The sequence below is a fragment of the Clavelina lepadiformis genome, chromosome 3 (assembly GCF_947623445.1).
Source record: "Clavelina lepadiformis chromosome 3, kaClaLepa1.1, whole genome shotgun sequence".
NCBI classification, from domain to species: Eukaryota; Metazoa; Chordata; class Ascidiacea; order Aplousobranchia; family Clavelinidae; genus Clavelina; species Clavelina lepadiformis.
Genome location: NC_135242.1, coordinates 9,130,569 through 9,145,181, shown reverse-complemented (window position 1 = coordinate 9,145,181; position 14,613 = coordinate 9,130,569). Strand labels below are relative to the sequence as shown.

The window sequence follows — 14,613 nt, the reverse complement described above, 5'->3', positions numbered from 1 at the left end:
ACCTGTATTGCGAATAAACTGTATAACTTACTGGCTTGTATGGGGTACTCCTGACATAATGAGCTTTGTAACATATTTCTTTTCAACATCTATTGTGAAAAATCTAAAATTGCTTGTGTAATTCGGATAAACAATAAACAAATCCTTATCAAAATTACAATGCGCAATTTCTTTATTTGAAAGTAGGCCTAGGCCATCGCAAATTTTCTCTCAATATGCTTGACAAATAGAACGACATGTAGGTAAACAACCAGCCGTGTTTGACAATTATCAGTCAGTTATCAACCAATCAATCAATTAATCCATTATTTTTCGTTATGTTCTTGATTATGATTATAAGTTACTGTAGTCTTATAACAGTTATCGTGGCCGTAGCCAGGGTAAAATTGTTACGGAGACAAATATGTCATCATTCATCATATATCTGCAGTTAAGCATGTCGTTAACGGTAGTTTACCACTAAAAATGTTTTGTGCTAGAATTCCAGAAAATTGACGGAGGCAAGTGCTTCATTTGCCTCAATGTAGCTACGGCCCAGTTTCTGTGTGGAGCTTTCACACAACCTTTAATTAATACTGTATTACAATGCTTACAGCGGATAAGGATTCCCAAAGAAGAAATTACGACAAACAAAAAAGAAGGAAGACGTAAAAAAGTTAATTGTACCAGAAATTGGGGTCGAAATACGCTAGTGAGTAGGTACAGTTGTATTCTTGCTGAATTTTCCAGGCTCCAGCAAAAGTGTGCTACGTCCCACATCAAGAAACATTGCGTGAAACCGTATTAGGGTGGCTGGGATCTGAATGGGTTTGCGTCAGTTCCTTTGTTGAAAATTTCCCTCACTGAAGTGATAGTAGAAAGCAAATAAGAGTTAGTTTAGATAGCTTTTAACTTACGTCAACGTTGCTCAACTTTCTAGAAAAGCTGCTTCCAATTATAGTTAATTTTTCAGGTTAATACCTGTTGTGAGAGCCCGCTAAACAAAATATAACTGGAAATGCAACTATGCACGTTATCGCGACGCAATCATGTATGCTACATTGGTTGCATTCCCCGCGCAACAATTCTTTAAAGCACAGCGATGAAAAGCGGTTAAGAGCAAGAGGGCGATATTATTCTGTTGTTTTTCAAAAGAGAAAAAGAATTATTCTAGCGTTAGGTCATGCGCGCGTGCACTGAAACGTGACGAGGTATTTATTTTTGGCAGCTATTCGTATCGTCATCGTGATTTCGCTAAGCGGTACTATACAGGAAGAAAGTGAGATATTGCAAAAGGGCGTTGCACTGGACTAATTTGTAGCAATTTGGCCTGGTGGAAACTCTTAATCTCTGGTGTAAAAATGAAACTGTTGACAGAATTAACGGATTATTTGATGGACTTTCAAAAAGTCCGAGCGTTTCAAGAGTTTTGTGGGGTGAAGGAAAACACATCAACTTATGGCAGGATTACAAATGAAGATGAAAACTTGGTCAATAATTGCTGCGAAGAAACGCACCAATGTTTTGACAATGGGGCAGCAGATTTACATTACAAATCCACTAAAACTTGCTTTGAAACCAAAAAAACGACTGAAACACCGAAGCTTACTCCCAAACAATATGAAAAGACATACGTTATAACCAACTGGTTTTTGTACTATCTGTTTAAATTTGGCTCCACTCTAGGACATGAGATATTTTACATCACATTTGTCCCTTGCATTTTTTGGAATTTTGATCCTTTCATTGGTCGAAAGATGGTGGTTGTTTGGGTGGTTACTATGTAAGTATATAGAGCTTTCGATTTAAACGTTTCTGCAAACTTGTAATAGAAAATGTAAGTTGTTTTGAATTAGTCTTTACTAATCATTAGTATTGTGTGGTTTAAGCCACTTGAAGGAAAGGATTGTATAGTTTTCTGACTTGAGTTAGTGCTGTATTTATTGGGTATTTTGTTAATTTGAGAAAATATGTGAAATTGGGACAATGCCAAAATTTTGCAATGTGTCTTATACTAGACTAGGGGTGGGAAATCTTTTATTAGTTGTCAGTCGCATTTCAGTTCACTGGAAATACCTTTGGCTGCATAAACAAAGTATTGCAAAGTTTGTATATTAATAGGATTTAATGACTACAACGAGCATGAACTAATAACAGGAGTATTTGGTTACAGCCCTGACTGTTAAGTTTTTTCTGCGTGGAAAATGTGTTTCGCACTCAAAAAGTTTGACTAAGAAGTTGATCAACACAAAATTATTAGTTTTGTAACCTATGCAGCGTTATAAAGTGCTTTAAAAACCGATTTGGAAGCAATTGTTCTTAGCCTTATTTTTAACCTACATTTGGTTAAATGTCCCCTACCTTTGTGGGACTTGTCAAGAATTTCAGCTGCATGGAAACTTGCATTCCCCATGCAGGTTTAAAACTTTACATATTAAGTTACAGCATTGTTGATTTTAAGATGGATTAATAGGCTCTCCGTTCGGAAATTGGGAAAAAATATCAACCTCGGAAGACAAATATATTTGCATGAAAACAGATGGTTAATAGGCTGCATGAATTTCTTGAAAGTTCTTGAAGAGATTGCATGTGACCTGAAGGCCACACTTTCTTCACCCCTGCCTTATATTTTCAAGCAGTAATTTTATTTAAATTTCAGGTACATTGGTCAAGCTTTAAAGGATATTCTTCAGTGGCCGAGACCTACATGGCCCCCTGTCTTCAAGCTTGAAACTAGAGTTGCAGCAGAATACGGCCTTCCTTCCACACATGCTGTGGCTGGAACTACTTTTCCATTCTCTATGTTGATGGCTATGTACAACAGATATGATGTAAGTCGAACACTAAGTGAGCACCAAATGGATTTGGTTGTGCAATCTTTGATTCTGCCAATTATATATCACCATTTTGTACTCACTGACTAAGATAGTGATAACATCCAACCTTACTGGCAGGTTATAGCCTTACAGGAACAAATAGAACTGAGCTATGTCATATTTCACATGAAATAAATTTTCTGTTAAATGCAATTGCCATAATTGATAGGTAAAAATCTGTCTGTATCTACCTTGTATTTGTTGCAGTATTAACTGCATACTTGCAACTCAAAGTATTTTTCTTTGCCAGTTTCCACTGGAGATCGGAGTAATTCTCGCATGTAGCTGGTGTTTACTGGTGGCTTGTAGCAGACTTTATGTTGGAATGCATTCAATCATGGTAAAAAGTTACTGATAAAATATATGGAAAAATGCCTCTAATGTCTGGTGCCAAAACAACCATTCAAATGTACAATATTAACTCATTACGTTTTTATTTCAAATGGACTTCTTATCTGAGTTACTTTTTAAGTAAAAACAACTATTAAATTTTCATGATGTTTCTTGTAGGATGTACTGGCTGGAATATCTTTGGCTGCAACTTATCTTTGGCTTGGATGGCCGTTTATGGATATGGTTGAGGAATACACTATGACTTCAACGTTTGCACCTTGGATCATCATCATTTCACATTTTTTATTGGGTATATATACCAGTACTAGTAAAAATGGAATAGTACAAACATTTAATCGAATTAGTGTTACTTTCACTACTTTGATAGTATTTATTTTCTATGTATGTGCTTATGCTGATCTATTTGATCTTTTGTAGCAACCAAGATATTGTTAATTATAATGTTGTAGATTTTTCATAAGAAAAAATCAGTTCCTAGCAAAATTGAGTAAATTGTATTGACTAAAATGAACAGCAGATTGTATTGGCCTATATCTCTGCAAATAGCAACTGCCACCTTTTCAAAAATTATTGTTTTACATTTTTTGTCAGAAGAGCTCGTTGATGTATTGTGTGCCTCGAGTTTATCTTCTCACATTAAAATGCGTATTCTTTCATTACTTGATGAATATTTGCTTTATCAATAGCTAATGCTGGTGGACCGACCACCTTTGCCTTGCTACATAAAACTAACAAATAACAATCAAAGTCCATGTCATTAGCTAACCAGCACATTAGCTAAATTTGAACTCATCTGTAAATACCGATTGTTAATCGACAAACAACTACAGCACCAAAATAGCATATATGATAATACTTTTGCAGGTGTATTTTACCCTGGAACTGAACACTACAGCACAAGTAGAGGTGACACTGTGATAATACTTGCTGCGGGTGCAGGAATTCACTGTGCCTCATGGTTCCTTTATCAGTATGGCATCTACTTGTAAGTTTGTTTTGTACTTTTAATTTAAATTATCTGTAAAGTAACACTACTACTACATTTATCAAATTTATATATCATAGCACTTCTTAAATTAAAAATCGTCTAAGATCATATGGGAACTTGCTTTAAATTGATTGTCTAAAAATATAACAGTATTATCAAAAAGGTATGTATATATAGAAGTTGTGATGTGACCCAGTGATGGGATTAATAACTTTTTACAATGGGTTTAGCATTTTAAGTCGGGGTCATTCCATGTCAAATCACCCAATGGGTTTAACCCCTACCTCTTCGATTTTGCTGAAATTTGGTATGTAGGGAGGTCTTAGCATAATTAGCACAAATCTAAAATATTAGGTCAATCGGACCAGTGGTTTTAGAGATATAGGCCTTCGAATTTTAGAATTTTTGCAAAAACGGACGCGGCCGCCAAGTTTTAGGCCCTGATATTTTGGTAACCGGTGGACCAATTCTGATGAAACTGGTGTCATTGGAAAGGTAATTTCACAAGGAATCCAAATCTGTCATTCTTTTCTTGATAGGAGCAAGTTAAATGTGTGTGACCTTTTGACCTATTGTTTGACCTTGAATTTGACCTTGTGGATCACGTGACCTTGAAATTAAATTAAGTGCAAATTATACCCCAAGATGTTACCTACAACATATAAAAAATCCAGAGATGTAATATTTTTGGTTTATTAATAAAATACACTTTAGTGGGCATGCCTGACCATAAAATGACCATTTTGAACCTTCTAATGCATTAATGTACACAAATACACTACAGGAGATATGCCATAGTTTAGTACAAATCCAAAACTTATAATCCTTATTCAAAGTATGATGTCATATTGTATTAACACTATAACAGGCTTTGCTCATATTAATTGACATATTTTAACTAATTAATCAGGCCTTCACGATGCTTTTCATTAAAATAATGCAAACTTACATCTTAGGCTATACAAATCAATGTAAAAGTAGGCTATTAACAATATGATAATACTCCTGAAGTTAACATTTCCATTTTTTGCATAGTCCAGTTATTTTAACATTGTCAGGCTTGCCGATGCTGTACATTTGAGTGGAAAGTGTAAGAGATGGTGTGTTGATGACACAAAGGATGCTCTTCTTGTCAAGCCAACATTTGTCTTCATCTCTAGGCCAATGAAAGAGCTTGGCGGGTCCATGGGGATGCATGAACTTTATACTGTAGTCCCCATGCTCGTCTGAAATATCCTCCACCAGGCCAATCCATGGTTCATTGTCATAAAGACAGCAGACATAGTTCTGTTCGGCAATCTCAATGTCAATCAGCACTTCCGATATTCTGTCATGTTCGGCATCCGCTGTGGCGGCTACCACAACAGGAGGATCCACTTGTGTACTCAATTTATACACCGAAAGATGCGTTTGCGAAAGTGGTACAAATCTGTGAAACTGAAGAGTTCCTTTAATAGTTGTAGCAATATCGAATCAATTTCTTAAGTCTGTGTCAACTTTTGTCACTTCTTCGGGTGGGACATTGAAGAATTTGATTCCTGGAATCCTTTCAACACAGAATTCTATGATGGCTTCTATTGTCAGAATCGGATCCGTGTAGGGTCTCTGGAGACTTGCTTTGGTCAGGAGTCTCTTTACAGTTCCGCCAATACCATCACAAGGACTTTTGCCATGGGATGTGGCAAAGAAGTTCCATTCGGCGTCCAGGCCAAAGTCCTTCTGGTGGTTGCAAAGATTGATGAAGTTATGTTTGTTTTTATATTGCCCACCACAGCCATCCGTGAAGTAGTGGACTTTCTTTACTACTGGGAACTCCTTCTTAATGTACTCAATCACCACTTGCTGGAAAGCATACACAGTCGAGGTTGAATGTTCCTTTACGTCACTTACTACACAAATGTTCCGGTGTTCTAACGTACTATCTTCATCATTGAGTTTGCAGTAGGCAACGAATGGATGCAGTGTGGCTTGTTTATTTTCCCAATGAAAACTTTGGATCTCATCCTGAACAACATATGAGTAATTTTCAGCGAAATCCCCCTGTAGAATAATCTCTTCCAATGGTTTCATTGATGATTTAAGGTCCTTCATGTATGTACTTTGAGATTTTGCGGTGAAACTGTGGCGGGTGAGTTTTAATAGCTGCGAGGAAAAGTTATCTATGAAGTCTTCTTTTGATTCCGTAATAGTGGTAAGTTTCGTGCGATCGGTGCTAATCCATTGCTGGTATGTCACGTCCTCAACATCGTTCAGTTCTTCACAGTTTTTAAGGTGATCGATGAGCCCTTCACGACCAAGGCAGTCCTTACAGTGACCCATCATACACTTTTCGTTCTCTGTAGAGCACACACAGAATTTCATAAGGTCACGAACAGAAGATTTCAAACACCCTTCTGCCATCAACTTAGGGTTCTGGTGATACTTGCAGACACAGACAGAGTGAGTTCCTGATGATCCAGCAAGTACACACCACTTGGGACGCAAAGCCGCGAAAGACGAGAATCCAATCTTCTTTTTGGGATAAGTTTCTTTCCAGGAAGAATGCAGTTCCTTAAGATTGGATAATACCAGTCGCTTCTGATGTTGAACTTTCTCACCATTCTTATTTCGAACACTAACCGAATCTTTCATTCCAGGACACATTCGACTATTTTCATCACATTCATAAAAACCACAGACATCATTTTTAAGTTCTTCTGACAGCGTTTTGCCCTTGTTCTTATCACATATTCCCAAAATCCCCTTTTGCTTCTTCACATCACGACTTTTCTTCACTAGGTAGTTAGTAGCTCCAAATTCCTTCATAGTTCTATCTATTGTAAATGGTGACAATGTTAGTATCTGTACTCGTTCTTGGTAGCTCTGAGACTGTACAAACTTTTCTTTTAACTGTGTCATTATGCTTTGGTAACGTTGGTAATCCTTTGCGCATTTTTGATCATCAGAATCTGAACTGTATAACGGAACTTTGTACGAAAGTTCTAGCTTCCTCTTCAATGTCCGGGTTGCTGATGCAAGTTTTTGTTTACCTTTAGTTATTTTAGTGGAAGTTGGCATGTGAGCGGTTTTAATTGGGGTTTCATCAAGATCAACTAATGTTGTATTGAGATTGACAAACGAGCTATTCACATTTTCAGGTGAACTATTGTCGACATCCATGTGCATTGCACGCGTTTCTTCGGTTTCATCTTGTTTTGATTGAATTGATTTTCCTTTGAAGAATCATTAAACACTCTAAACACACTTTAACACCAGATACTACAACACATGGAGGATCACTTAGTTTCTCAAACATATCCAAACTAACAACACGTAATGATTTAGTCCTAGATTTCCCCGGATGTTTATTCGTCGGATCGCAACATTTTTTCAGCAACAGCAACCTCACAAACAAAGCTGGCTTCTTTTAGACTAACTAGTCTGCTGAACGAATGGATTGCTAGTGATCCACTCCGCTCGCAAGCTGTTAAGGTCTGGATAAACTCTCACATATCTCCTGTACTGTTAAAGTGTAAACATATTGTGTATATTATGCATTAGAAGGTTCAAAATGGTCATTTTATGGTCAGGCATGCCCACTAAAGTATATTTTATTAATAAACCAAAAATATTACATCTCTGGATTTTTTATATGTTGTAGGTAACATCTTGGGGTATAATTTGCACTTAATTTAATTTCAAGGTCACGTGATCCACAAGGTCAAATTCAAGGTCAAACAATAGGTCAAAAGGTCACACACATTTAACTTGCTCCTATCAAGAAAAGAATGACAGATTTGGATTCCTTGTGAAATTACCTTTCCAATGACACCAGTTTCATCAGAATTGGTCCACCGGTTACCAAAATATCAGGGCCTAAAATTTGGCGACCGCGTCCGTTTTTGCAAAAATTCGAAAATTCGAAGGCCTATATCTCTAAAACCACTGGTCCGATTGAGCTAATATTTTAGATTTGTGCTAATTATGCTAAGACCTCCCTACATACCAAATTTCAGCAAAATCGAAAAGGTAGGGGTTAAGATTTCACTTTTTTTTGGGTGATTTGACATGGAATGACCCGTCGTCTCTTCTAACAACAAGTAAGTTTCTAATATAAGAAAACTTTCAATTAGATCGGATTGGACTAGTTATCTATAAGTCGGAAGTTATAGTAGCATGATGATAGTGTACAGTTATAGTAGCATGATGATGATACTACACAGTGTACAATTGGTAAACAATTGAAGAATTGACCAACAACTGCCTCTCAACTTATTCACTAAAGAACAGTTAAATAACTACCAAGAACACATCTTGTATCAAATCAAGCAATAAAAATGGATTCTTTTTACCCATATTAAAATTTTTTCAAACGTTAATCAGCAAGTTTTGACTGAATTAACAATGAATTTGGCAAACCCATGGATCCCATCCCTGGTAATACACTGTTTAAAACCGTAGCTAGTGCTGAGGATATAGTTTTTTTTCAGCGGGCCCACGGGAGAGCTCCCATACACTTTCGCTTGCCCTACATTTGCAAGTTTGGGAAGAAGTGCGCTGCGAACAATATTAGGGCTCGTCATTTTATTCATGGTCCGAATGGTTGTTAAAACCGTGAGTCTGTTCTTGATTTGTCATGCTGTTGGTGTGTCCAAGAATGATAGACAGGCACGACAACGCAAGGATGTGGAAATCACTTACAAATTTGTTACTTATGCCTTTGTGGGTTTCTTTGCTCTGGCACTAATCCCCATTTTTTTTGATTATATCAATCTCACTCATTAAGCCGACCAGACTTTATAAATATTTGTACCAGGTTAATTGTGCATAAACGGCCACTTCTATGCCTTATTGAAGCCTTTTATCAGTAGTTATGCAATTCTGTTGACACCCTTAGATACTGTTTTGTGAGATACATGAGATGCCACGTGGAGTATGATCACTTGATCAGTATACTGTAGCTTATCTTAGTATACTTAGTAATTAGTATACTCATCACGTTTGGTTTGTTCTTTTAATTTTAATAAAATATTTGCAGCAAAAATGTTGATTATGGGTGTACTGTGAATATGACATTTATACATCCTATTATGGTGTATTATACTACATTGTTATACTAATTACTTAATCGGAAGCCTCATTCATTGTTACCAGTGAAATGCAGATGATATCCTGATGCATTTGTTGCAGAAAGTTTACTATTTTTTGCAAAGTAAAGTAATTTTTGTATTAATATGCATTTTTTTGCTATGAAATTATTTGCTATCACGCCATGCAACTACCATGATAATGATGTATAATGAATCATGTGTAACGACCGTATTTTTAATGTGTACAACTGTATATATTTGATTTAATATTTTATGTTTTGTCACTCAGTCTTGTTTTATTGTCGCTTTGTGTGAGCTGGAAAAGAATTTCTTCTCTAGTTCACCGATGTGGTTGAACTTGAATTTTTTGTACCAGGGCTGGTATATTGCCGTAAAGAGCATTGTTAGAGATGCACTAGCTTCTCATGTATGACAACTGACATTGTACCTGCAGTGTTGAAATGAATAAAAGTTGAAGTGTGTTTGTGGAGCATCCATGACATGCAATATAATCTTGGTTGTAAATATATTTCACCTTTCTCGTCTGGTTATTGCTATCAAAGAATACGCGAAGTAATTACTAATTATATTGATATAACAGGACGATTACACAACTATAGAAACATACGGGCCAACCACCCATTAGGGCAAATTCCTCATAAGCTCAATTAGGAGACTCTGTGTTGTGAATAATCATGCGCTCGTCATAACTGTTTCCTATTTAACTTACAGCAATCAATAGCTCGTGCTTATTAAATCAATCCACCATTGTTATTGCGGAGAAAGCGGAACACTAGTTGTGAGAAACCGTGAGCGTCGTCGCTTGTCTTATGGCATATCGTTGACGGAATAAAACAAAAGTTGCTTTTAAAACACAATGGCAGTGGGTCTGAGCTGGTTGTTTCAGTCAGGGCAGTGTAGGTGAAGATGGGTTCAATGATGGGTAGATTACTGCAAAAACGAAGAGTTGCAGTCCTTATGCTTGGTACGTTTCATTCAAGAATAGATTCTTCTCAAAGTTGCTGAGAAAGATTTTTATTGAATTTACTTATGTGTTGTTGTAATTTAGTCGTGTTTTGAATTTTTGTTTTGCCTTACGGATGAGCTGCACACAGCATGTAAAAAGGAAATATCCTGTTTCTGGAATAAACGAACGAAACGAGAATGTGCGAAATTCGTAATTTCTTTTTTGATGAAACAGGTCTGGATAATACCGGGAAAACAACAATATTGTACAAGGTTTTAGCTGGTAAGAAGATAATTTCTGCTCCAACATTCGGTAAGTCGTAAATTCAAATATTCTGGGCGTGGATGTCGATTGCCATCAAAGATATAATGATTTAACGAATAACTAAATACCAGGACCTATACAAAACAAATTGGAGTAAAATGACGCAAGTAAAGTGCTTCTTCACAGTTGTTTAGTGAGTTACGATTGCTAGTACTGTTCAATTGGATGCAGTACCTGTATGACCTGCACGGTAGCTGGTTTACAGTTACTGATAGTTATACAGTTGTTGTTACAAGGAAATATATACTACTAAGGTTTCGTTACGATACAGAGAAAGCTAATTTGCAGTTTCGTTCATCTGGTTCCACAACATAATTTCTTGTTAAAATATATCCAACACTAATAAGTGCTTATGAACTCAGTGTTAACTAGTTGAGGTGAGTTGATTCATTAATTTTCTGCCTATTGAAATCCTCAGAAAAAAATTCTTCAAGATGAAGTAATACAGGTTTGCAAATAAAAATTGGCAGCCAATTACATCCTTTTGCTGTATTATCGACGAGTTAAAACGAAATAGTTTCAAATCCCAATGTTGGTTTGTGGTATATACTAGGCCTACTTGCAGGAACAAGGTTAGAAGTTAATTTGAGATACTTATCGGTGACGTAATTACGCACAGCAGTGGTGTTTTTGTAAGGGACAAACAAACCCAGGAAATCTACCGTCACCTATCTGTAGAATGAATCACACACACTTTTTAATATTGTATATATAAGTGCCGCGTAAATATGACGACTGTGCATGCACTATGGCATGCTGCCTGATCTACAAACCCACTTACGTTATTGCAAAGTTGTTTTTGTAAAACCTTACTTTTATGGTCGCTTCAATTTATTAAAATGAATCGAAGTAACTACATTTGTAAAACAAAAAAGTTTTTGTCTCACCAAATCTGGTTGAGTTAAAACGACAATCAAACAGCATCTTTCTAAAGGTCTAATTGTGATTTTTTTCTTAAAAATATAACATTAAAAATAATAAATAATAAAATAATAAAAAAATAAAATAAAAATAAAAATTAATAGCTTAAAATGTCAGAATACCAGATTTCATTTGCTCTCAAGGTTGTAACAGAGCCGTCAGGCCGTCAGTTTGACATAAGAGTAGAAGGCCACTTTGGTTGACCAAGTTAATTGAACAAATTTTCTAGCTAGAACTCAGAACAGACTTCCCAACAATGCGCAATTTGCAACCACAATTTACCATAAAATTTTTGCAAAAACTTTTAATAAATTGTATTAATTTTTCTTAACGCAGTCAATTTTGTTTCGAAAACTAAGCTGCTCTACATTGAACTATCTTTATATTTTTATGATATTAATTTAGGGTTTAACATGGAAGTGTTACCTTTCGATGACATTGAACTGGATGTAATGGATGTGGGAGGAGACAAAAAGATTGTACCTTTATGGAAACATTATCTCCTTACTGCATCTGCAATAATATATGTCATGGATTGTAGCGATGTTCAAAGAATAGAAGAAAACAAAACGCTACTTACTGTAAGAGGTCTAATTATTTTTTGCTGTAAAAGCCGAAAAGTATCTTAAAAAGCAAAGCCCGTTGTCCTCTTCTAATCTTATGTTTGTGTGCTCAATTGAAAATGATAATTGTTGAAGGTTGATAATAATAATTCAGTCATAATAACTACGTAACGAATAATTGTAGTAAACCTCAAGCCACCTGCAGAAATGGAGCAAAATGCCAAGGCGCTAAAGCGCTTTTTTTTGGAGACTTCGCTTATACTTATTATATAGCCTATCTAGCTTACTTCATTATTTGATTTGCCTTGACAGGATTTTATGACCCGACCAGAAAGGAAAAAAGTTCCCCTTTTAGTGATCGTAAACAAGACTGACATTCTTCGGTACAGTGTAAAAGCCGAAGATTTGAAACTTCGTCTTGATCTCCACGGTATCTGTAAAGCTCGTAAATATAGTAAGTGGAAACAAGCTGTGATGTAGTCGAGTTAATAGCATATATAGATAATTAATTTGCCATTATCTTCACAAATCGCATATAATTAAAATTTCTCTTTTTCGTGATGTTTACTATATATAACTTATAACAGACGTTTGTTTAGATCTGAATCGCAGTTGCTAATTTGTTATTATTCCTAATGATATTAACAAAACCTTTTTTTAATTAGACGTACATATGGTATCGGCTACGACTGGAAACGGGTTGAACGAAGCTTTCACCTGGTTATGCTCAACACTTGGTTCCGAACAAGCAAGCAAAAAGTTAAAGCGTTTTCGTGGCAAGCAAAGCAAGAAACAAGGACTGATCAAGCGACAAAGGTCAATGGATTCTAATTTAACTTTGAGTGAGCATGAAAGTATAACGGACGATTATGGTGTACTCACTTCAACTCGTGTATCGTTCAATTACATCGCTAATCCACACGAAGCTTTGATATCCCAACGTTTAAACAAAGAAGACCAAACGGAATATACTCCAAATAGAATAGAAGAACGGTCATTTTCATTTGCTGAGAGTTACATGCACATCAACGAATTTTTTCATTCCAAATATGCCGACAAGTACTTCGTGCGTAGTGACTCCCAAGAAGGAAATTATAGCGTCACTAAATGCAAGCCTGAAAAAGCTGCTGGAACGTTTATTCCGTCCTATTATGTCGACACACTTTCGAACGAGCCCCTTTCACCCCTCACATCCCCACGCACAGCCACCAGCATGAAATTGCATAGAGAGCTGAAGGAGCGCACTGCAGCCATGAGGGCGAAGAAAGCAAACACGATTAGTTACAAAGTGTCGGAAATAACAAATTCAACCAGCGAAAATAAACTTGATAGTATAGTACGGTTTTACAACCAACTTTCATATAATTTTGATGACAAAAGAAATGTTTCTTCAAGCCTGAACCCCCAAAATAATCAAATCATCTCGCGAAAATTTGGGGACAGTTTTAGACGCAGCTCAGCCGAAGTTCAAGCCAAATTCCTGCCGCATTCCAGTGACGTCATTAGTAGAAGGAGACGAAGAATGAGCAACCACGATCTTATAAGTGGACTTCATCCTCAACATAAGCTGGACAGCCCTAGCGTTCATCGACGCAGCAAAAGCGATGCAACGCGTACGTCATCAGCGTTGCGAATAGAATATAAAGACAACACCATAAATCACGAAAATGTAACAATAAACTCGCACAGAAACTTTTCTTTGCTGACGTCTGTGCGATTATTTTTCACAAATAAGAAATATCATTCACCTTCGGCCACAATACAAAACAACGGTCACAGATATTTCATAAAGCACAATCCTACAGATTTATTTGGACCACAGACGACGATAAAAACAAATGCTGACCGGACCCCACAACAGGTGCCCACAATAACGGTAAGATGTATAGGCCTATATAGCCAAATTCTGTTTATGCTTTTCGAGCAAATCCAAATATTATCTATTTAAAGTTAAATTGTGTTTTTATAGGTTGATCCACCAACGGAAGATGGGACCAAAAGTTTGAGTCCGTCAACGTCCGGACAACAGAGCCGTAAAAGTCACACGAATCTGTGAAGGCATGAACCAAAAATTGGTTGATTTTATTTACCGCGCATTTGACTTGTTGATGTGTAAGAGAAATGCACGTCAGTACGCATCACTTTCACTTCCTTTAAGCTCATCTACCTCTGTTTAAGTGCGCTGTGTAAACTGACATGTCTTACATCACGTTTTGAGAACAATATCTCACAAAACGATGAAAATTCGCACGTCTGCAGTACAAAAACAATGATACTAAAATTTAATTTGTTTTCCTGAAAAAAACTTTACCTGGATTAAGTGCGTATGTACTTCGCTGAGGTGTAATCGTGATTTATATTTTAACTTGAACCCCATTTTTTCAAATACATGCCCGAAAGTTATATATACCGAATGAATCAGAGTCATCTTTTGATGTCATCATTTTCTACAAGTTGTGCTTTAGTCTCTCCGGGAAGTTTGTTTGACAACATCCGCGCATGCACACTCGTGTAAAGAAAGTGGCTAAGTGTGAGCGTTAATTCGGGCCCGAATGTTTTTTTCAAACCTAAG

At 36.4% G+C, this 14,613-nt stretch overlaps 2 protein-coding genes across 2 annotated transcripts; both read left to right on the top strand.

Moving 5' to 3' along the window:
• Positions 1–1,197: 1,197 nt before the first annotated feature.
• On the top strand, positions 1,198–9,778 carry LOC143448651 (sphingosine-1-phosphate phosphatase 2-like). The gene is made up of 6 exons (XM_076948469.1): positions 1,198–1,762; positions 2,639–2,810; positions 3,106–3,195; positions 3,366–3,498; positions 4,074–4,194; positions 8,667–9,778. The coding sequence occupies exons 1-6, from the start codon at positions 1,341–1,343 to the stop codon at positions 8,959–8,961; spliced, it is 1,233 nt and encodes a 410-aa protein (XP_076804584.1). The 5' UTR covers positions 1,198–1,340; the 3' UTR covers positions 8,962–9,778.
• Positions 9,779–10,048: 270 nt separating this feature from the next.
• On the top strand, positions 10,049–14,512 carry LOC143448502 (uncharacterized). The gene is made up of 6 exons (XM_076948279.1): positions 10,049–10,251; positions 10,468–10,545; positions 11,884–12,059; positions 12,354–12,495; positions 12,707–13,917; positions 14,011–14,512. The coding sequence occupies exons 1-6, from the start codon at positions 10,194–10,196 to the stop codon at positions 14,095–14,097; spliced, it is 1,752 nt and encodes a 583-aa protein (XP_076804394.1). The 5' UTR covers positions 10,049–10,193; the 3' UTR covers positions 14,098–14,512.
• Positions 14,513–14,613: the final 101 nt, after the last annotated feature.